At 39.8% G+C, this 22,646-nt stretch overlaps 5 protein-coding genes across 7 annotated transcripts; 2 read left to right on the forward strand and 3 right to left on the reverse strand.

The window, feature by feature from the left end:
- Nucleotides 1-4,766: 4,766 nt before the first annotated feature.
- LOC112088843 lies at nt 4,767-5,782 on the reverse strand. Its single transcript, XM_024159144.1, has 2 exons — nt 5,272-5,782; nt 4,767-5,182 (listed from the first exon to the last, which is right to left on the reverse strand). The coding sequence occupies exons 1-2, from the start codon at nt 5,780-5,782 to the stop codon at nt 4,767-4,769; spliced, it is 927 nt and encodes a 308-aa protein (XP_024014912.1).
- A 2,196-nt stretch (nt 5,783-7,978) lies between these two features.
- On the reverse strand, nt 7,979-11,016 carry LOC112088844 (F-box protein At3g28330-like). The gene is made up of 3 exons (XM_024159145.1): nt 10,959-11,016; nt 8,376-8,795; nt 7,979-8,154 (listed from the first exon to the last, which is right to left on the reverse strand). Exons 1-3 carry the CDS (start codon nt 11,014-11,016, stop codon nt 7,979-7,981), a joined length of 654 nt encoding a protein of 217 aa, XP_024014913.1.
- A 206-nt stretch (nt 11,017-11,222) lies between these two features.
- LOC18025146 (putative F-box/kelch-repeat protein At3g22730) lies at nt 11,223-12,320 on the forward strand. The gene is given in 3 exon segments (XM_024159146.1): nt 11,223-11,259; nt 11,262-11,407; nt 11,409-12,320. Coding segments are annotated over 3 exon segments (1,095 nt in total).
- A 2,234-nt stretch (nt 12,321-14,554) lies between these two features.
- On the forward strand, nt 14,555-15,654 carry LOC18025147 (putative F-box only protein 9). Its single transcript, XM_006405951.2, is given in 2 exon segments — nt 14,555-14,690; nt 14,693-15,654. Coding segments are annotated over 2 exon segments (1,098 nt in total).
- A 287-nt stretch (nt 15,655-15,941) lies between these two features.
- On the reverse strand, nt 15,942-21,988 carry LOC18025148 (mediator of RNA polymerase II transcription subunit 33A). Of its 3 annotated transcripts, XM_024159440.1 has the most exons (13): nt 21,655-21,988; nt 21,384-21,494; nt 20,807-21,118; nt 20,331-20,650; nt 20,139-20,230; nt 19,554-19,866; nt 19,214-19,424; nt 18,825-18,939; nt 18,575-18,736; nt 17,835-18,492; nt 17,389-17,595; nt 16,209-17,273; nt 15,942-16,128 (listed from the first exon to the last, which is right to left on the reverse strand). In XM_024159440.1, exons 1-13 carry the CDS (start codon nt 21,924-21,926, stop codon nt 16,118-16,120), a joined length of 3,849 nt encoding a protein of 1,282 aa, XP_024015208.1. In that variant the 5' UTR covers nt 21,927-21,988; the 3' UTR covers nt 15,942-16,117. The 3 variants fall into 3 exon arrangements, with proteins under 3 accessions (XP_024015208.1, XP_006406015.1, XP_024015207.1); XM_006405952.2 differs by having other exon boundaries at nt 15,942-17,270; XM_024159439.1 differs by having other exon boundaries at nt 15,942-17,273.
- Nucleotides 21,989-22,646: the final 658 nt, after the last annotated feature.

A 22,646-nucleotide genomic window follows, 5' to 3' on the forward strand; every position in this document is an offset into this window, starting at 1 on the left:
AATGATACTCAATTATATTTACTTTATCATATAAAATTACATTATGACCTAATGACATTTTTCATGATTAAATGCATGCATATTATTGCTAAAAATCATAAAAGTTATCTTACTTTTGAGATAAATACACACAAACATATATATTATGACATTTATATAAATATAGAGTGTGATGATTGATGAAAATAGTAAGATCATTACTTTACTTAGTAATTTTGAAAGCTAGACACTTTTTTTTGCATTCCTAGCACAAAATAAGAGTCCAAAAAAAAGAAAAATCGCTATTTTTTTTATATTATAGGAGATTACAAACAGTCGGATAATTTTATTCGTATTGTCGAATAATAGTTGCATTAGAAATTAACATGCACATTATATGGAGTAATATTTTTTAAATTATTTTTAAATTCAATTTTAATTTTTTGGTTAAATTAAAATTAGTAACAAAAATTCTTTTAATATAAAATATAAATAAATAAAATTGATGATAATTAGATAAGAGTACATATATAAATATCACACAACCGATATTTACTTGTATATATATCATCGAATAAGACTTTGAGCTAGTTTGATTATGCGGTTTAATTATTAGTAGTATTTAAATGTGAAGTTGATATAATGTTAATATATATATATATATACTTATATATATACATACATGGGTTATATCTAAATATATATATTTATAAAATAAAAAAAATTAATTGTGAATGTTTTATAAGAGATCAAAGTATCAAACTATCATTTTTAGTTAGTAAATTATATAATATATGTTAATAATTATTATATATACGATTGTCAATGTGGATAAATCCGTCTACTTAATTTATTTTTATAATTTATGAAAATATTTTTTCGGTCAACCCATTAAAAAAAATCTAAATTTTGAAAAAAAATTATTTCAGTTTGTTATAAAAAAAATTGACTTGATTTTCGAGAATAATACTAATTAATTATAAATGTACAAATGCAAAATATTGCAAAAAGTTAAATAGATTTTTTCATATATATGGATTGATTATTATTTAAAATAATAAAATATATTTTAATATTTTAATAAGTAAAAAAACTTAATAAAATTTTAATTTATATTCATATATATTCAAAACAAATCTGAACTCTATATTTAGTTATCTCTTACAGAGAAATATTTAATTGAACTTCTATATTTTTTTTTTTTGAACAACAAAAGATATTATAACTTAACCGGAAATGGCATGGCCAGAGTACAATGCGTTTTTAATTAAGCGATCAACAACATCATTAAAACGTCTAGGAATAAATTTAAAGGAGATAAAGTCAAACATCTTTGAGAGGTAAGAGATATCCTCAAGGATTTCATGTAGCTCCGAAAGGGGAGATTTGGAATTGATGGACCTGGTTAGGAGTAGGGAATCGGATTCAACTGAGAGATTCCTTATGTCTTCTGAAGCAGCGAGAGAGATAGTTGTGCGCATCGCCATCCCTTCTGCTATTAATGGGGATGGGACACAGTCAGTTCGTAGAGAAAAGGATCGGACCGAGCCAGTTGCAGGGGAAGATAGGGTCCAGCCGAAGCCAGCCATTTCCTTGATCTTGCACCAGGCTGCATCGGTTTGACACTTTACTCCGAGCGGTTGCACAATGCAGGGTTGTGACACCATAGGATGAGGATCCTTGGGTTTATTCACTTGAGCAGAGCACCATTCCAAAGCATCCGAGATTGCCTTGTTCAGGACGTCCATTTCTGAAAAAGATTTGGTATTGAAGACCAGATTGTTCCGCGCTTTCCAAATGTTCCAGCAAAGCCAAGGTGCCAGGACACTTTTTGGGAGATCAGTAGAAGGGATGCATTCAGAGTCTTTCACCGATTTCCATAGATTAGCAAAGTGCTGAAGACCCTCATTGTCCGGTCTTGATGTTAGCGGAGCTCTCTGCCAGATGGCTTTAGCAAACTCACAGAGGAAGAGGAGATGTTCAGGCGTTTCCTCGAGGCCACATCTACAGCACAGAGGGTTAGCATCAGGAATGCGAGTAGCTAAATTAGCCCCAACAGGAAGAGCTCCTCTCGCAGAGCGCCACAGGAAATTTTTAACTTTAGGAGCAGTCGGGAGAGACCATATATCCGGTATCCAGTCGACCTGGTTGCTACAAGGAGGGTGTGGAAACTCCTCGAGAGCAGCAAAATAGCCAGATTTGGTGGAGTAAATCCCGGATTTCTCCTTCAACCAGATCCTCTTATCATTAGCTTCGAACATGCTCGTCTTAATGGATAAGACAATCTTGGCCACCTGGGAGATGGTATCCAGGACTTTCAAGGCATTCCAGGTTAAGGTGGTCAGGTCCAAGAGGTCAGAGACACGAAGATTCTCGTTGTCCTCAAGGCATGGTCCTCCTGGAGCTAGAGGGGAGGAGGTGGAGAGCCAGTTGTCATTCCACACATTAATACTCTTGCCGTTTCCCACGGCCCAACCAAGATTCTTCTTCAAGAGGTCTCTACCGATGAGCATGCTTCTCCATCCATGTGACGCCGATGAAGGGCACACGGCTTCAAGAAAGGAAGAGCCCCTGCAATATTTTCCGATCAAAACACGGGCCAGAAAGCTTTCAGGGTTCTGGAGAATCCGCCAACTCTGCTTGGCGAGGATAGCATCGTTGAAACAGGCGATGTCCCTAAAGCCTAATCCACCATTCCTTTTGCTTTGGGTGAGTTTATCCCAGGATACCCAACATAACTTCCTCTTATCCAGAGTATCATCCCACTAGAAACGGGTAATGACGGATTGAATCCTCTTGCACAGCGATCCAGGGAGCTTAAAACAGCTCATTGCATACGATGGCATCGAGGACAACACACTTTTGAGGAGAATCAATTTGCCCGCACTAGAAAGGAACCTGGATGACCAACCAATAGCCTTCTGTCGAATCTTATCTACGATGCTCGTAAATAAATCTTTCTTGCGGCGGCCAAAATGTTTGGGGAGCCCCAAATATTTCCCAACTCCTCCATCTTTGTGGATATTTAACGCATTCATTACCCGGGAGCGAATATCAGCAGGGGTTTTCTTGGAAAAACTAATAGAAGATTTGTTGAGATTTATGGATTGACCAGAGGCTTTCTCGTACTTCTTCAGAATATTAGATAGAGCAGCTGTGTTGTCAACACTGGTGTTGCAGAAAATCACCGTATCATCAGCAAACAGAAGGTGACTAAGGCGGGGTGAATGTCGAGATGCCCGAATACCTCTCAGTGAGCCATCAGATTGAGCTTTCCGACACAGACCAGACAAAACTTCACTACACAAGATAAATAGGTACGGAGACAGGGGATCACCCTGTCGGATACCTCGAGATGGTTTGACAGAGCCACTAGGTCCATCGTTTAGGAGGAAAGAGTAAGTTACCGTACTGACGCAGCACATAATCCAGCCAATCCAGCGCTGGTGGAAGCCAAATCGAGAGAGGACCAGCCTGATGAAGTCCCACTCGAGGCGATCGTAAGCCTTAGACATGTCCGTCTTCACGGCCATGGAGCAATGGCAGTAGATGTTTTGAGGAAGTGCAGCATCTCGTGAATTATCAGGACATTGTCCGTAATTGCTCGGCCAGCGACGAAGGCCGATTGGTTCTCAGAGATGAGAGTACCCAGGATCGGTTGGAGACGTCTTGCTAGAAGTTTAGAGATGATCTTGAAATAGACATTGCATAAAGCATTTGGTCTATAGTCAGACATTTTCTTTGCACCTTGACCTTTAGGAATCAGTCTAATGAAGGTATCATTACTATTAGCCGGTAAAACATCACTGGAGAAGAACTCCTGGATTTCAGAGACTATCTCGGGGCCGATGGAATTCCAATTTGAGTGGAAAAACTAGCGGGAAAACCATCCGGTCCGGGGGCCTTATCCGCGTGGATAAAGAAGGTTGCGAGCTTGATTTTTTTCGCCGTTGGGTCCGCAATTAGACGTCTGTTCGCGTCCTCCGAGATCATAGGGTCTAAGGCTTCCTCCACTATGGCGCGTCTATCATTGTCTTCCGAAGTGAACAGTTTTTCGAAATAAGAGACCACCACATCAGTGATTTGCTTGTCACCGAATTTGGGGACACCAGCGTCATCTTCAATGACAGAGAGGTTGTTCATAGCCTTCCGGTTTTTGGTGATAGCATGAAAATAGCCCGAGTTTCGATCGCCGAGGCTCAGCCAAAGGCTTCTGCTCCGCTGTTTCCAAAATTCTTCTTCATCTTGGTAGGCTTTTTGGAGTTGTAGATTCAGAGAGGAGATTAACGGTTTGTCGTTCACCGGAGACGACATCGCCTCTTCAAGAGCCAATTTTACCGATGAGATGACTTTTTGACTGTTTTGGTGATGGGTTTTATTCCATTCAATTAAGGCTCATCTGCATTTTGTGAGACGGTGAGCTACAGAGCAAGGTGGGCGTTGAGCCCAAGTGGATTCAATGGGCTTAGAGACTTCCGTATTGCATCGGAGGCGACGATCGTATCGGAATGGGCGTTTCCTTTTCTTCTTCGAGACTTCAAAGTGGGACATGATCGGACGATGATCGGAGCCTTCGAAGGACAGGTATTCACTTCGCGCTGAGGGGAATTGCTCGATCCAGTCGCTATTGGCCATCGCTCGGTCAAGGCGGCACCGGACCAAGTGCTCGCCTCTCACCCCCCCCGCCATGAGAGGCAGTCCCCAGAGAAATTCAGGTCGTACAGATCACCCTCAGAGCAGAATGAACGGAAATCAATGAAGGTGCCTTCTGCTCGCACCGCACCACCTTACTTCTCGGAGTTGTCAAGGATGTCGTTGAAATCCCCGGTAAGAAACCATGGGGCTTCGCGAAGGGATGAGAGGGAGATGATAGAATCCCATACCGCTTTGCGTTTGGATCGCTCAGGGTCCCCATGCACCAGCGTGATGAACAGGAGTTTGCCTTCATAGCGAATGGAGGTGTCGATGTAATTTGCACATGATGAGATGATTTCCAAGTTGAGGTCTTGCTTCCAAAAGAGAGGCAGTCCTCCGCCACAGATATCATGTGGGGGAACCAAATGGTGGTGATCATATTTGAGACTCTTAAGTTTGTTTAGGATAAAGGCGTCTGCATTTTTGGTTTCAGAGAGGAACAAAATATCCGGGAAGAGCTTGCGCCGGATATTCCTTACTCGTTGGGCTGTCAAGGGGTTCCCCAAGCCTTGACAGTTCCAACTCACAACTTTTAAGGAATCAGACTTAATGGTGGATGAAAATCCACCTGCCGTTTCTTCGTCTTAGATGTCGGACCTGGAGCTGGAGGTTTGGGGTATGGATTCATGTCCCGAGAGCCCACCTCATCCAGAGGGTTTACAGCACTAGGGCCACCAAACTCTCTCGAAATTGTTCTATCACTCCCTCTGGAGGAAGATTCAGATGGATGTTTCCGTTTAGGAGGAAGCGCACGACGAACCTTCCTGATTTTTGTACTAGTTTTTGCCAGGGGTAGGGGGCTTCGAGGGGGTTTTTTGGAGCCCGGGGGTCGTCCAGGTTTCCTCTTAGGAGGAGGCAGAGGCAAGATACCTTGGCCCTCACCATGAGAGATCACACTCTCTGGGTTTATAGGACCAAGACAAAGCGAGACAGGGATGCGTTCCGAGGATAGAGGGAGAGCCAGCGAGGTATGTTCATGAGTCTTGAGGTTTGATTGAGCCAGGTGAACAGCAGATTCTAAGAGTTGCCCTGACTCCTCTGCTTGTCTAACTCGTTCCTTTCTTGCTGCTTGCTCTGTAGGGTCGGGAACACTGGAATATATGGTCATGACATTCCTGAGCTCGTCAATAGCCTCATTTAGAGCTCCTTGAGGAATGAGTGGGGGTGGTGTCACGGGGTTATCCCTGGGCTCAGAAGCTGATCTCGTCGGTCGGGAGAATTCAATGCGTTCACCCCTGGGAAAGGCCACTAGAAGCGATTTCACGGAGCTTAGCCCGCTCAGCTTTCCCTGGCCGATGAGATGAACTCTGTGGTTTGAGGGAAGCTCCAGAGAGGTCAGTCCTCCCTTTGGGGAAGGTTGAAGACCTTCTAGAGTCAAGGCTGTCGGCGGCCTCAAGTGCACTGTTGGGGAAAAGAGCTCTTCGGCCAAGGGGTCCGTGGTGTAGAGGCAAATGGGGTTCCCGTCTTGGACTACGACGAGGATTTAAATCCCGATCGTATTCTCCCTTCCGTCGGGGTTCGACGCGATCTCTCGTTGACTGAGAAGCTCTGGCTCGGTCGATATCATTCCTGGCATCAGAGGGGGCCAGGTTCTGTTTTCTGGGAGATTTGGAGTTAACAAGCGATGCTGTGGGGAATTCCTCGCATTCCTTGTCCTCATGGATAAGCATCATGCAGCGAGAGCAATGGCGCTCCAATTTTTCATAGACCAAGGAGGCAAGGACCTCCTCGCCATCCGGGTACTCAACAATGGAAGTGGTGACAAGAGGCTTCAAGCCATTGACGTGGACTCTGACTCTAGCTGAGAGTGACGTGATTTCAACCTCCTCGCAGCCCAGGGAGTCACTAAGGCTTCTAATGGTTTCCTGGGTCCAGAGGTGAACCGGGAAACGCTGGACTTGAATCCAGAACGGGATCAGAGACGGAAAAGATCTCGAGATCGACGGTTCCCAGCGCTGAATAATAAGCATCCACTTTGCATAATGGTAGAGTCTGTTATTGAGAAGAAGTTGCAGATCTTCTTCATTATCAAACTGGAATTGGAAATGTCCTTGGCCAAGGTCTGCACCTATAGGTCGGACAGAGGTTTTCCACCGGTTGGTGAAGAAGAGAACAATGGACCACACATTTTGATACTTAGGATTTGTAACTCTCCCCACAAGGGTGAGGGAATGTTTCAAGAGAAGGGCTGAGTTGTCCGAATCTCTGACCTTCACACGCACCGATCTTGGGTCGTGAGTAGAGGTGGCGACAGCTTTTCCTTTATCCTGGTAGGGGATTCTGTGAGACATCTCGGCTAGGGGAAGGCAGCGAGGAAGTTTGCTAAGGCTTGAAGGATTATCAAGAGGCACGCTGAGGGAAAGAGACTGAGGAGGGGGTTTCAGCGATTAGACATAGGATATTTCATAAATAGAGGAGGGGGAGGGAGATGGTGAAAGGGGAAGCACAGGTAACATCCGGGTTGATGGAGAAAACGGCGAGGCGGACCCTCCGACAAGAGTCGGGGGTGGAACCCAGGGAAGAGACACCAGAAAGTGGTTTTGGATTTGAAAAGTTGTTATTTTAGAAAAAACAGGGTAGGAAACAGTCCCTTTCAGACAAACAAGGTGGTTAGAAACAACCTAGGAAAACGGGCCAGAGAACGTTTTTTAAGCTACTAGTCTTCACTCATCGTTTTAACTTTGGATTATATAATTGAACTTCTATATTTATAAAGTTTATTTATGTAATATTTTCTAAGTAAAGATTTATTTATATAATATTTTCTAAGTAAAAGTTTATTTATATAATATTTTATAAATAAAATTTATTTATGTAAAATATTCTGTATTATCTTATAAATAAAGGTTCATTTGCATCTATGCAAATGTCTACTCAAATAATAATATAAGAGATTTGTCACGTTAGTACGGATAAGCTTTTCTTACAGTTGAGTGATTTTTGTGTATGTGCTAACAAGTGTTGTTCTTTTAAGATATCTCTTCAACCGGACAAGAAGAAAGAAAAAAGAAAAAGCTCAAAAAGAAACGAAACAACATCATCCAAAATCAAGAAGCAATATTGTACATGTCTCATGATGGTGAGGAAGGGATCCAATGCAGCCAACGCGGGTGAACAAACCTTAAAGTGAATAGTTCGCAGAGGTTGTCCTTGTTCTTCTTTGAGTCCCATTCTCCGGAAAATCTAAGAGTGCGAACGTCGCTGCTACGTTCCAAGTTGTTGTGAAAACCAAACTGTCGTTAGGAAAAGTTTATAGATGCAAACATCTTGTTCCACGACTAGATTATGTTGCCGTCAAAAGGGTTTATATGCCCAAGTGAAAATAATGTTCCTTGGTAAGCAAGGAGATTTCAGACACTAATTGCCATTCCCAGCTCTTTAGCCTCCACATATGTAACTTAAACTCATAGCCTTTACAGACGATGTTGGTATACATGACAAATCCTTGAGAAATTGTGCAACTTCTTGTGTATATCGGATCTTGCCATTCATCCGGGTAACGTGTAAATCAGATTCCTCGTATAAATCATGGGACACAAGAAACTCACCATGATAACGAAGTGAGCTGAAATTGTAGCCGAACCAGTAAATGTTTCCGTTCAAGGTAATGGGATCGATGTTAGACACACAGGTCAACTCAGGATGAAAATAAAGAGTGTTGTAACTTCACAAGTCTGTCTCAGACGAATATACGAGTAAACCCAAGACACCAGTTTTGATGTTAGTTCCATCCATCAAAACAACTTTGTAACCTAAAAGGACATCCTTTTCAACTCGTGTGGCGAGTCCAGGTTTGAATGACTCATCCCGTTGACCTAGAAGACGAAGAGGGCGAAGAGGGAGTTTCACACACTGTCGTAAAATAGGATTAGCCACATAGTAGGTTGGGCTTGATTTAAACCCAACCAAAATCAACCCAACATCGGTGTAAGCCAGGACGCTAATCTTTTCCTTTTGGGTCTTATTCTTGAATGTTTCTCTAAGGAAAGAGAATACGTAAGAGCCTAGAGGTCGTGCAAGTCCCCAAGTCTCGCATCCGTAGTGAGCCACGACTTCTTTCCGAGAAATCCTGTTGACGAGCGACCACGAAGGGTGCGAGTTTGATGATGAAACAGGAAACGCTGAGAAAAGGATATTTTTTTTCCTTTTCTCCCTTCGTACATGTTTTGGAAAGTTGTTATAAAATATACAGTATTATACTAAGTTGATGAAGCCGGAAAAAATTCAAATTCGTTAGCAATAATATTAACAATATGCGCCGTTTTGTGGATTTGGAAAACGATTTCACCCAACACGACGTCACTATAAATTAATAATGTTGAGACTTTAATATTTTATTAATTTATAGAGTTATTAATTAATAAATTTCAAAGTAAAAATATTCTTTATTTTTTATTAATTTTTTAAAAATTGTATAATTTTTAAAAAAATCTTTCTAAAATTTAAGATGAGTTTCAAAAAGATTTTAATTTAAAATAAATAAAAGCATCGCTATACTTGTATTTTCGTAGATTATCTCATGTATATGTTTAAATCAGATTTTGTTTATGATAATTATTAATTTATAATATTAATGAGATCATATATTTACATAGAAGTTTTGTTAAAATTATTATCTTATCGAATTGTGTTATATTTTGAACTCGCCCAACTCGGGACTATGAAAATTATTAATTTAGAATGTTTATTAATTTATCGAGTATTAATTTATAGAGTTTCTACTTTATTTAGTCCAAGTCGATCTCTTTTCTTTTTTTTCATAGTTACTAAATTTTCTATATTTTTGTAATTAAGTTCCTCCTATTTTAGTCTCTATGGTTTTAATTTTGCGTGTTTTTGTTTTTTTCTTTTGGGTAAAACAAGATTTTTATATTAATCTCTTACTCTTTATCAGAGAATAAATTGTTCAAAGCAGTACGGAATTGCACTAAGATGAGAGATTTGTTATCAGAGGACACATATGAATACAAACAACGAAGCTATCGATATTAAACAAGCAAAAATACAGATGCAAAACCTGGCAGATCGAGAAAGGAAGAAAGTTTTCGGAGCTCTAGCTACTTTAATTACACTAACACATGGGCAGCAATCTATAGTGCTAACGGAAGAGAGACGAGGTTCCCGATTACCTGAGTTATAAAAAAGAAAAAACCAATATAGAACATGCATATGTGTTTCTCTACGTTATTCACCGAAAAACACGTAGAACGTAAAAGCTGCAAAGTAGTCTCTACTTCTCATGTTGAAGGAATTTACGGTTTGTCCAATGAGCGTTAAGATCAATCTCAGCGTCGCTTCGCCATCTATAGAGTTTAAGGTTCCATTAAATGGTTCCCATTTTAATTCACAACAAGTCGATATTGAAGTCTTTTATTGCGATGGTTGTTTGTTGTTGTGTACCACCAAGTACAGTATAGACTCATGCTTTTGGAATCCATGTGTTGCGGGAAACAAATTAGATCCAAACCAAAACTCTTTACAAGAAACACTCAGGGTTTGCTCTAGGATACCAAAACAACAAATTTTACTGTAGCTACATGTGTGGGGAGTGGGACCAAACACTTTGCCATTGAAAATGTTCTTTTCTCATTTCTAAGTCAAAACAATAACGTCATTTTAGTGTAGACAATGCGAATATGCAATCATGATGATATGAAATGAAAACAACATTCATTGAAAGCATGTGACAGAGCTTAATTTCTAAGGTCAGCCGCAGTGCCGCACCAATTTTATTTCAAAGATATTATAGTTTGTTAAGAAAGTATCTTTTTAGCTCAATAAACATGATAAATAATCACGCAACAGATTTTGTTAGTAAAAAAAAGGAATATGAGAGTGATGTAGTTTTTCGTGATATATAAGACAAAAATTGGATCAAAATCTCAAAACCCTAATTTCTGCATACGGAGTCCTAGTCGCTTTTCTCTTTTTTATTTTTCTTGAGAATGAGATCACTATTGGGCTTTTTAAGCCCATATTCAACTCCCTATTAGTATGATATTGTTCGCTTTGGGCCTAACTGACAAAGCCTGCACGGATTTGTTTTTGGGTTCCTTCCCAAAAGGCCTCATACTAATTAGAGTTGGACATTACTTATATAGTAGACCATATTAGTCTAAACTTCCGATGTGAGACTTTGGATTGATTTCCAACCATCTCCCCCTCAAGCCAAAGACTCTATAACTCTTGATCTCAACATACAGCCATACTTAATACCATCTTGTACTTCGCGATTCTTGTATAATCGCGAAGTCATCTTCTAGGGTTTCTTTCCCACAACGAACATACAGCCCAACCCACTACTCCAGGTCCATTTTTCCTTGACCTAGGCTCTGATACCATTTATTGGGCTTTTTAAGCCCATGTCCAACTCCCTATTAGTATGATATTGTCCACTTTGGGCCTAACTGACAAAGCCCGCACGGATTTGTTTTTGGGTTCCTTCCCAAAAGGCCTCATACTAATTAGAGTTGGACATTACTTATATAGTAGACCATATTAGTCTAAATTTCCGATGTGGGACTTTGGATTGATTTCCAACAATCACAATGATGATATCCAATCTTCTTCCGGATTTGTTAGAGGAAATAGGGTTCCTGCGACGGATCTGAAACGGCTGCGACCAACTTGCAAAAGATGGAACGCTTTGTTCAAGGACCGAGGATTCACCAAGAAACACCATCGTAAAGCTCCAAAGCAGTCTCTACTTCTCATGTTGAAGGAATTTAGGGTTTTTTCCAATGAGCGTTGAGATAAATCTCAGCGATCCATCTATAGAGTTTAAGGGTGCACTTGCCCTAATGGATTTTTACCACTCTGATTCACGACAAGTCGATATAGTCCGAGTCTTTCACTGCGACGGTTTGTTGTTATGTACCACAAAGCACAACAGACTCGTGGTTTGGAATCCATGTTCAGGGGAAACAAAATGGATCCATGCCAAAACTCGTTTCGAGAACCACTCGAAGTTTGCTCTAGGATACCAAGACAACAAATCTTGTCGTAACTACAAACTCTTGACATGTCGGGATCATTACGACACAAATAGAGAGTTTGAAATCTATGAGTTTATCTCTGACTCGTGGAGGGTTCTTGATGGCGTCCCTCGAGACAACTTCATACATATATGTGGGGGAGTGTCTTTGAAAGGAAATACTTACTGGGTTGCTTCAGATAGAAAAGACTACAAGTCTAAATTCTTACTCTGTTTTGATTTCACAACAGAGAGATTTACACGTTTGAGTCTTCCTCCAACTCAGACGATGACGGGTACGAGTTTATCTCTTGTTAGAGAAGAGCAACTCTCATTGTTGCAACAGAGCTATCTTCAATTAAAGATGGAGTTGTGGGTGACTAATAATAAATTTGATACTGAAGAACCATTGTTGTGGAGAAGATGCTTTACAGTGGATTTTCAACATTTTCCGCTTTTCATGACTTTTTTACTCGATGAGGAGAAGAAAGTGGCCGCGTGTTGCAGACAAAGTTGTTGGTACAGAAGGAACATGGTATACATTATTGGAGAAGACGATGAATGTTACACAGAAATCCCTTTAGGTAGATCTACAAACAAAGCATGGATGCCATTTATTTTCGATTATGTTCCAAGTTTGGTTCAAATCCAGCAATGTAAAAGAAAAGAATGAGAAACTAGTCAATAGAAATTTGTCACAAGTTCTTTTTCTTCATTTTTGTTTTCCTTTTGTAAAACAACGTGATGCAATTAATATACTCATTACAAAGAAATGAGAAGATGGCCTAACACTATTGTTTTATGTTTTGATATGATCAGGAAGAGATAAAAAGAGACACAGAGACTGTTAATGTTGTTGACTTGTTTTCCACGAAACAGTGTCACACGTAACACAAAACCTCTTTTCTTTGTTTCTTGAATAGTAGACCTAACCATCTTGCTATATAAGAATCTTATTTCTTTACAAGATTTGTCTCTTTTCCAATTCGCTATACATGCTTGTTAGATTCATCACACTATACTACAATTACAGAGGACAAGGCACAAAGAAGGAAGCAGAACTAAGCAAAAACATCTAACATCCATCAAAGCAATCTAAAAACTACCTAACAACCTGGAAGAGGTCAAAACTTGTAAGAAGCTAAGAACGCAAATGAATGGTAACCAGATTTTACCGTATAATGGCCGGTCTTTGTAAAATACCAGCCTAGAGAATCCGGTTTGTATGTATTGCTTATAGGCATACTTCGAATTATTTTTACATCCGCGGGATTGATAATTGCATTAATTAGGCCTAAATTCCACGTATTTGTTGTTGGATCAATCAGGTGATTAACCTTTAAATTCGGGTAATAGTTATAACCCTTATATATAGCAGATTTCGGGCGAGAGGAAGGAATCCAAGAGTCATTCAATTCAGAGATAGATGTGCCTGATCCAACTCTTTTCATTAGCCCTTTAATAACCAGAGTCATGCTGAGATAATGCTACGCCATCCATATGACGGAGAGTACGATTTGATAGGATCAAGAGGATCCGACTTCCGGAAGTACCGTCCTTTAAAGACCCTTGAGAACAAAGACTGTGGTTTGTCTATTGATCGCCACATCTGTTTAGCCAATAATGTCGTATTAACAGTATCCAAATTACGAAAGCTCATTCCTCCCTCTGATTTGTCTTTACACATTTTTGGCCATGCCAACCACTGCATTCCTTTTTTATTCCCATTTGAAGACCAGCAGTATCGCAATACCGTACTAGTTAATTTTGTGGTTACTGCTTTTGGTAGACGAAAGCAGGACATAACAAAAGTTGGCATTGCCAATACTACTGATTTAATTAGAACCTCTTTGCCTCCTTTTGATAATAACCTTGAGATCCAGCCATTTACCTTATCTTGTTGTCTCTCTACTACATAATTAAAGATTTTACTCTTTGCCCCTCCAAAACTTTCTGGGAGTCCTAGATAGTATCCTATGCCTCCTATATTTGTTATGCCTAAAAGCTGTTTTAGCTCGTTTTGTACAGTAACAGGAACCTTGTGACCAAATTGTACCGATGATTTATCATAGTTTATTTTTTGTCCTGATACATTCTCATACTGACCAAGTATGTTTAGTATCATTTGACATTCCTCCTTTATAGCTTTACAAAAAATAAGCTGTCATCAGCAAATAGTAAGTGGGATAACGACGGGCTTGCTCTCGCGATCTTAAGGCCCGTTTGAGATTTATCATTTTCTGCTTTTTTTAATATTTGCTATTAAAACATCTGTATATAATATAAATAAATAGGTGATAAGAGATCTTTTTGACCAAAACTCTTTTTTGGGTTTATTTGTCTTTTTGGTTGGCCATTTATAAAAACTTTATATTGAACCAATTTAATGCACCACATCAATGGCACCACATCATCCATGTAATCTATTTCTCTGTAAACTTATATTTTGTGATTTTGGCAAGTTACATAACCTATATTTAAGAAAATTCTGAGATCTTCTGATATTGTGGGATGATTATACCAGACATTATTTTATATCTTATATAAACTTTTACGTTTTCTATAAAAAAAAGGATTTCTTCTAATTTGGCAGAATATATTTATTTTAATTGTTGATGCAATCAGAAAAATCTACATTAATTATTTTAAAAATTTGGAATATTTTTCTACTACAAGCTTATATATAATTCTTTGTTTTAAATGATTAGATTCAATGGCTGACACAATACGGACATTGGAAACGTACTATTTAGATCAATAAACATGGTAAAGAATCACGCAACAGATTTTGTTAGCAAAAAAAGGCATATGAGAATGATGTACTTGGAAATATATACATATATACGGAGAGCCCCTAGTAGCCCCTAGTAGCTCTCTTCTTTAGTTCTTTTCTTGGGGGAGATTACAATGAGGATGTCCGAGCTTCCTCCGGATTTGTTAGAGGAAATACTCTCCAGGGTTCCTGCGACAGCTCTGAAACGGCTGCGACCTACTTGCAAACGATGGAACGCTTTGTTCAAAGACCAAGGATTCACCAAGAAGCACCATACAAAGCTCCAAAGCAGTCTCTACTTCTCATGTTGAAGGAATTCAAGGTTTGTCCAATGAGCGTTGAGATCAATCTCAACGATCCATCTATAGAGTTTAAGGATGCACTTGTCCTAAAGGATTTTTACCACTCTGATTCACGACAAGTCGACATAGTCCAAGTCTTTCACTGCGACGGATTGTTGTTATGTACCACAAAGCACAACAGACTCGTGGTTTGGAATCCATGTTCAGGGGAGACAAAATGGATCCATGCCAAAACTCGTTTCAAGAAAGACTCCAAGTTTGCTCTAGGATACCAAAACAACAAATCTTGCCGTAGCTACAAAATCTTGACATGTCGGAATCATTACAACCCAAATGCTGTGTTTGAAATCTATGAGTTTATATCTAACTCGTGGAGGGTTCTTGATGACGATGTCCCTTGGGACAACATCATACATGTAGGTAAGGGAGTGTCTTTGAAAGGAAATACTTACTGGGTTGCTTCAGATAGAAAAGACAACGAGTCTGTATTCATACTCTGTTTTGATTTCACAACAGAGAGATTTAGACGTTTGAGTCTTCCTCCAACTCAGACGACGTGTACTAATTTATCTCTTGTTAGAGAAGAACAACTCTCAGTGTTGAAACAGAGCTTTTTTCCATTAAAGATGGAGTTGTGGGTGACTAATAATAAATTTGATAACGAAGCTGCTGCGTTGTCGTGGAGCATATGCTTTGCAGATGATTTAGAGCTTATCGAATTACGTTATCCGCTTTTCATGACTTTTTTACTCGACGAGGAGAAGAAAGTGGCGATGTGTTGCAGACAAAGTTGTTGGGGCAGCAGGAACATGGTGTACATTATTGGAGAAGACGATGAATATTACACAGAAATCCCTTTGGGAAGATCTACAAACAAATCATGGATGCCATTTATTTTCAACTATGTTCCAAGTTTGGTTCAAATCCAGTAAGGTAAAAGAAAAGAATGAGAAACTAGTCGATAGAAATTTGTTGCAAGTTCTTTTTCTTCATGTTTGTTTTCTTTTTTGTAAAACAATGTGCTGCGATTAATATACTGATTACAAAGAAATGAGAAGATGGCCTAATACTATTGTTTTATGTTTTGATATGATCATGAAGAGAGAAGAAGAGACACGGAGACCGTTAATGTTGTTGACACTGTCACACGTAACACAAAACCTCTGTTTTCTTTGATTCTTGAATAGTAGCAAAGATAGATCATAATGCAAATTGTAGACCTAACCATCTTGCTATATAAGAATCTTATTTCTTTACAAGATTTGTCTCTTTTCCAGTCCGCTATACATGCATGTTAGATTCATCACACTATACTACAATTACAGAGGACAAGGCACAAGAAGGAAGCAACACTAAGCAAAAACATCTATCATCAAAAGCAAAGCAAACTAAAAACTACCTGAAACCTGTAAGAGAACAAAACTTGTAAGAAGCTAAGAACGCAAATGAATGATGAAATCAATTGTATGATCCATTGTTTCAATACCTCCCATGGAGAGCAATAAAACCGCTAGATCCTCTTTCCCCCACTGTCTCAGTCCGTTGCTCAGACTCTTCAACACTTCTTTATCGATCTCTCTGACCCAACGTGGCAAACAGCTCACCATTAGACTCACCACACCGGAAATATATGTCCTCCAAGTTGCTGTCTCGCATCCCACTGATATTTTCCCGTCCAAGGCACTCGCGAGGAACTCCAAGTGGCTTCCCAAGATTCCTTGGCGGCGTTTCGATGCAGCTGATCTCGAGTCCACTCCCCAAGCGAATGCTCCACATAAGACCACAAAGTAGGCAAGGGCATGCCCTCTTAGTTCCGCAACTAGATCTGATGGTTGTTCTCGGTCTGACTTGTCAACCGATAGAAACCAAGACGGGATGGTTTCTTTGATGAGTAGGTGGACCACACCTATGCCACCGGTTAGCCATACCAATGAGGCACTAAGCGAAGCAGCAAGCTTGACTTGAGTCATTGCTGTCGCTAGTGAACTTTGTCCGTATCTTGATCCGTTCCTCACCGTCTTCAGCCTTTGCAGATTCTCCTTCGAGAGCCTGTTCTGGGCTATATCCTCCACGGAATGTATCAAGATAGAGAAAATCTCTTCCGTTACAGAGACAGTGTCTCTGAGAGCACGATACATACGGAGATAGAGAATCCCTGGTGCTACAGGAGATATCCCGCCATAGAAATGGGAGCCAAATCCATGGCCAAGAAGAGCTCCAACACCACCATCATTTGACATGGGGCCAGCATTTAATCCGAGAGTGGCACTGAAGCAGTTTCTGAGGAGCTGAACCACCGCGTCTGGGTTGTGAAGAAAGACGGTGCGAGACGCAGAGAAAACAAGGAAATCAAACCAACGTTTCGCCTTCTGGGTCCATAACGAAGCAACAATAGGCATGCAAGGCCAAGGGCAGCCTGCAGCCAAGCATTCCAGAGCTGGGCCAGCCAAATTGAGAAACCGTTCAGAACCTTTGTCGATTTTGTAAGTAATGGTCAGACTTACAAAAGCGGCTAAAGGTAAAGGAAGCGTTGCTGGAGAACTCCCTCCTGCTAATAACACAGTAATAATCAACCATAAGTTCACAAAGCTTATTTTAGCGAGAGAAATTTACAGAGGTAAGGCAAACATACAGCATTGGTGTTTAATAAAAGTTTCATAATTTACCTGGAGCAAGGCTAGGGATATCAACTCCTGTTGTCGCGAGAATTTTCTTTATATATTCCTCAACATTGGATAGATTTGTAGCCGGACTTGGCCAATCCACGCCGTTCATGAATGCTGGCTTCCACACACCTCTACTCACCTCAGACGAGAAGTAGCTAACTATTGTTGCTAATGATGCCGGGAGAAAGTCTGCTAAATCTTTCAGCCCTGAAAGAACAACACTTGTTAGCACATAAACAAAGATCATTTTACTGTAAGAAAAGCATATGATTTAACAACTGATCAACACAGTCAGACATCTCTCGCTGACATTCAAAGTTGCAAAAGGTCATATAGGCGGATGTTATTGCACATGAAAACACGATGAGAACCTCTCTCTCTCTCTCTCTGTTTTCATATTTATGCAAACTGATCGAATAAAACAAAAGAAAGCATGAGACACAAACCTGTTGCTAACTCACGAGGAGAAAGCCTTCCATGAGTACAAGCTGTTAAAGCAGCATCTACAACATATGGAACGGCTTTGAGGATATCCCAAGCAGGAACTTCGGGTCTTAGAATGCTATCTTCACTCGCAGCTCCCGATGAACTGCTAGTGCCTGAATTAACTGGATTTAAAGTCTGATTGCCTCTGAATTTTCTGAATATCATGTGGAGAAGTGCTTCAACTGTCTGGTGGACGGGAGATCCATGTGTAAGTCCAGATAATGTGGAAGCTATGCATCTCTGGTGCTGCCTATACCAGATTTTCAGCTTGGGGAACGAGTCAACAAACACGGGTTGGCAAGATGCGGACCTTGCAACTTCTGAAAGTCTCTTTCTGTTTCGGTCTCTATTAAGGGTCTCCGAGGAAACAAGATGAGAATTACGCACTAAAAGAAGATGTTCGGGAGTGAGTTGGGAGCCAACTGTGGGCACATCTCCTACACCATGCTCAATAGGAGGATGATTGAATCTCCAAAGCTTTAAAAGAAGAGTGAAAGCATTTGAGAAAACAGAATATGCTGAGATATTTTCTCCAGAAGGAAGACTCCATGATACACTTGGAGTGTAAGATCCAAACTCTTCACAGATTGGCATTAGTGAGCAAGCAAGTTGCGGAACCTAAAGAGTAGTCATCAAAACCACACATTATATCTTGCAGCAAATTCGGTATTCCAAGACAATTGTCGCATAAATCACATACCATGCCATGTAAAGAGAAAATCTGAATGCTGTCAACAGATCCTATTCCAACAATAACAACATTCAGCATGCAGGCATAATCAATCAAATGACTTTCAGCCCCGGAGTAATCTGCTGGAACGGGTGGGGAAAGCAATCTTGTAAGAAATTCAACAGTGTGTTCCTGTACATTGAAGAAAAACAGATTAAGCAAACTGGTGTAGTCAAGCAGGAAACTCAACCGAATATTCACTGGTAGACATAATGCCAACCTGTATGTTCCAACCCCGTGTGAGAGAAGCCCCACAGAGCACTGTAGCAGCAGATATCTTCTCATCATCCGATCCTTTGACTGCGACCTCATATAGTTTCTCGAGCTCTGCTAAGCTTCCATCAAATCCATGAGCTTAAATTTCAGTTGCTTTACTCTCGGTAAATCAATAAAAAAAAGAGCATCTGACTCTTCCTGGCTAAGAAACAAAAAGGAATAACTGAAGAAGAGGCAGAACTTAAGTAAAACTAGAATGCAACCACTATTCTCTCTGTTGTGACCTTGGATTAATTTTTCAATCTTATAAACTACAACCAGCCATGATTTGGAGGGAAGACTATGTGGATAATAAGAAACAAGAAACAAAAAGAAAATAAGAACTCATTCTACCTTGAAGCAGGAACTGAAACTAATGCTTTCACCATCGCCGCATTTAGTGGGGCCCCTTTCACAAATGACGACCAGCAAGGTACTTCACTCGGCAGGCTGTGAGGTATTTGGTTGATTCGGCCATCAACATAGCCAGCCCACGAATAGGCCGACGTATCCAGTATATTTCTTGCAATACAAGCCTCGACTATCAGGTGGCGCATGTTTCCAGCTACGACATATACATAATATATGTCAGAAGCCATTACATCAACAAATGAGGGCAATCAAAAGACATTAATCATGAAGCACACGAAGACAAAGAAATTGGTTTAACAGAGCAGAATTTTTATTAACTTACAACAGTTGTTAGGCATGTCCTTCATGTTTATGACATCAGAAGATGACTTTCCAACATTTCCACCAGACAAAAATATGATTGCCTTTGTGGCAGCCTTGTTGGCAGCAGAAACAACGCAATTTGGAGGATGCAGCAACCCAGAGAATTCACCAAGGACTTTCAAACTTGTAATAAGATCATCTCGCAGCTTTTCCATGGCAAATTCATGCTCTCCCTCTTCAATAAGGCTCGCGACCACGAGAGGTACAATACATAATGACATGCACAGCCTTGTGTCTAGTCGAGGGATAGGTCCCTCAATAGGATCCCTTTCCTAGCAATAAAGAAAGACAAGAAAATCAGAAGGGCCATTGGATGTGGAAAATCTGAACTTATCATGGATGATAGACTAACAACCAAATAACAGAGCTTTCAGTCTAGCCTGGTTGACTCAAGAGCAGAAATGAACTTTAAGAAAAAGAAAGTCTTGGAAATTATAGCAGTGAATTATAACACAACCAAATAACAGAACCAATCACAAAAATACACGGTGTAAGTAAACTTGGCAAGAAAGAGCAAATCCAAACAGGAAGAGATTAGTCTAACCCTTTGAACAAGTCGGAGAGCTGATATCCAAAGACCCAAGAAGGTGTCATGCCATGTGCTCCCATTAATTTCTTTAAGTGTTTTAACTAGCCCTGAAAACATTATTTTTGTTTGAGTCATCTCATTATATATTTGAGATATCTCCTCTTTCGTTAAAGCCACAAGTGAAAGAAGATGGAGTATGCAAATTACCGGTAATTATTTCAATTGCACTCGTTGGATTTACTTGATATCCATCCATAGCATCTTCAAATACCAGATCAAGAGGAAGCCAGAGTGAAGAGAGACTTGCTCCATGGCATAAGCCAGCAAAGGAAGCGAGAGTTCCAAAATCCACAATTGGATTAGATTTCCGTAATGAAATTACTTTGCTGTCAGAAGAATACCCAAATCGTCTACTTGAAATCAACTGCAACAGATCCCCAGAGGTTATAGCCTTTGAATTTCTTAAGGCCGATGACTTTTCTCCAAGCACCTGTACTCTCCGGACAAATTCATGCCAATTTGAAGCCCTAAAAAGAAATAGATAGCAAACATTCAGTTTATAATTAAGCAAAATAGCTGCCAATGCAAAACAAAAGCTTTACTCTCAGCTTTAAACGACTAATCCAAGCTTCAACATAGCAGATTGATTGTGGATATGATTTCAGATCAACTATGATGCATACCTGTTGGAGGATACCAAGTAGAGGAAACTGGAGGTCACTGTATTTCTGAGGAATTCAGCAATCATCTCAATAGCCATGATGGTATTCAAAGTCTGTAACTTCTCGTGAGATCCTGTCTTTTCATTATATCTCTCAGGAGCATTAGTTTCCATATCTTGGCTTAGCTCTAGTAAACCTTCATCACTTAAGCATGCATCTAGCAGTTGTGACACCGTCTTAAAAACGAATTCTACTAAAAGTACACCAGGTTTGCTTGTTTCCAGACCAAACAACTCTGGAAGACGAAGAATGTTGGCTACTGATTTCATAACGCTGTACACAGAAGAAGGGAGATAAATTTACAAAGAAAACAAGAATGCCAAGGTAACAACAACTAGTATGCCAAAGAAAAAGCAATTGTATTCTCTATTTCTACTTTTCTGAATAATGACCAGAAATTTAATGATGCTTATCCAAACAAACATTAGCTTTTCATATAAAAGGACTCAACTATGTTTAGTAACAAGTCCCAGATTAGAAAGAGCCAAACATATCAATGAAACAGTAGTGAGTAAAAGTATCATCAACAGTTACTTACTTCTCGTAGTGAGGTCCGGTAATATGATCTTTAATCCTGAAAATATTTCTCTTGAGAAGCTCCAGGTAAATTCTGTAAGCAGCTATTTGCGTAGACCGGTTTGGAACAACTCTGCAAGAAACCAAATCTAAGATCCATTTGCAATTGTTTCATTGTCGCTACTTTCCAAACTTCAATTCACCAATTTACAAAAGTTCGTCAATATTTAGAACCCTAAATTTTCCGGGAAGAAACAATCAAATGAGCAATAAAACAAAGATGGAGATTAAACCTGTCAGCGAGCAGAGCAAGAACAACGAGAGGAGAAACAAGCTTCAAGGCCATAGCTCTTTCAAGGAACTTCCAGAGAACAGGGACGTTATTATCCCAGCAAATGTACGAAACGAGAACCTCCGCGAGCTCCGTCGACGGGAAGTCCACGACGGATTTCAAGCTCGCCGATAAATGGGAAGCCCAGTGACGAGCATCCACGGACTGTTCCTGAGACATCTTCGTCAGCTCAATTACTCCGTCCCAGACGGTTCTCCGTCCGGGAACCACCATTTTTTCCGTTCAATTTTCAATCTCTGTGAAGATTTCAGAGAGAGAGAGAGAGAGAGAGAGAGGGCGGTTAAAGAAAGAAGAAACTTTCAGATTTTGATTTGGGAAAAGAGAAATTACGCGTGTGTGTTTTGTGTAACAGTGTGCGCCTACGAAATGACCATATAGTCCCTGTGAGAAAGAGAGAGAGAGATTCTGACTTGTGACTTGTGAGTGCGTGTGTGAACGTCCCGAGACAAATTATGAGAAAGATGTCAAAAGGCTTCTTTTTTTGTTTTTGCCAAATCGGAAAATGTTTTTTTTGGGTGATTTTCTTGAAGGTGTTACTGGACTAATTTTAGGCTTTTTTACCGAACTATTTTCTTGAATCCATAAAAGCATTTTTTCTACGTTTTAAGCATTTCTAAATTCAAAAAATAGAGGCGAATAATATTCATCTATGTATATTTCTGAAAATTAAATCAAATTTCAGTTTGGGAATATATCTTGATTATTCAAAAAAATTATATATTAAGGTGTAGATATTTGCTTTAATCCGACGGCCAAATAAATGTAATCTTAAAAGTTAAAATTGCCAACCTTTCAAAGTCTCTCTAATAAATTAATTAAAAAAAAACTCTTTTTAGATTCCATTATTATTTAACGCTAATAAGTGAAGATATATGTGCTAAGAGGTGAGCTACAAAGCCATGATTTTGAAGTCTGACTTTGGGGATAAATTTG

This window comes from Eutrema salsugineum, unplaced genomic scaffold, assembly GCF_000478725.1.
Source record: "Eutrema salsugineum unplaced genomic scaffold, Eutsalg1_0 scaffold_13, whole genome shotgun sequence".
NCBI classification, from domain to species: domain Eukaryota; kingdom Viridiplantae; phylum Streptophyta; class Magnoliopsida; order Brassicales; family Brassicaceae; genus Eutrema; species Eutrema salsugineum.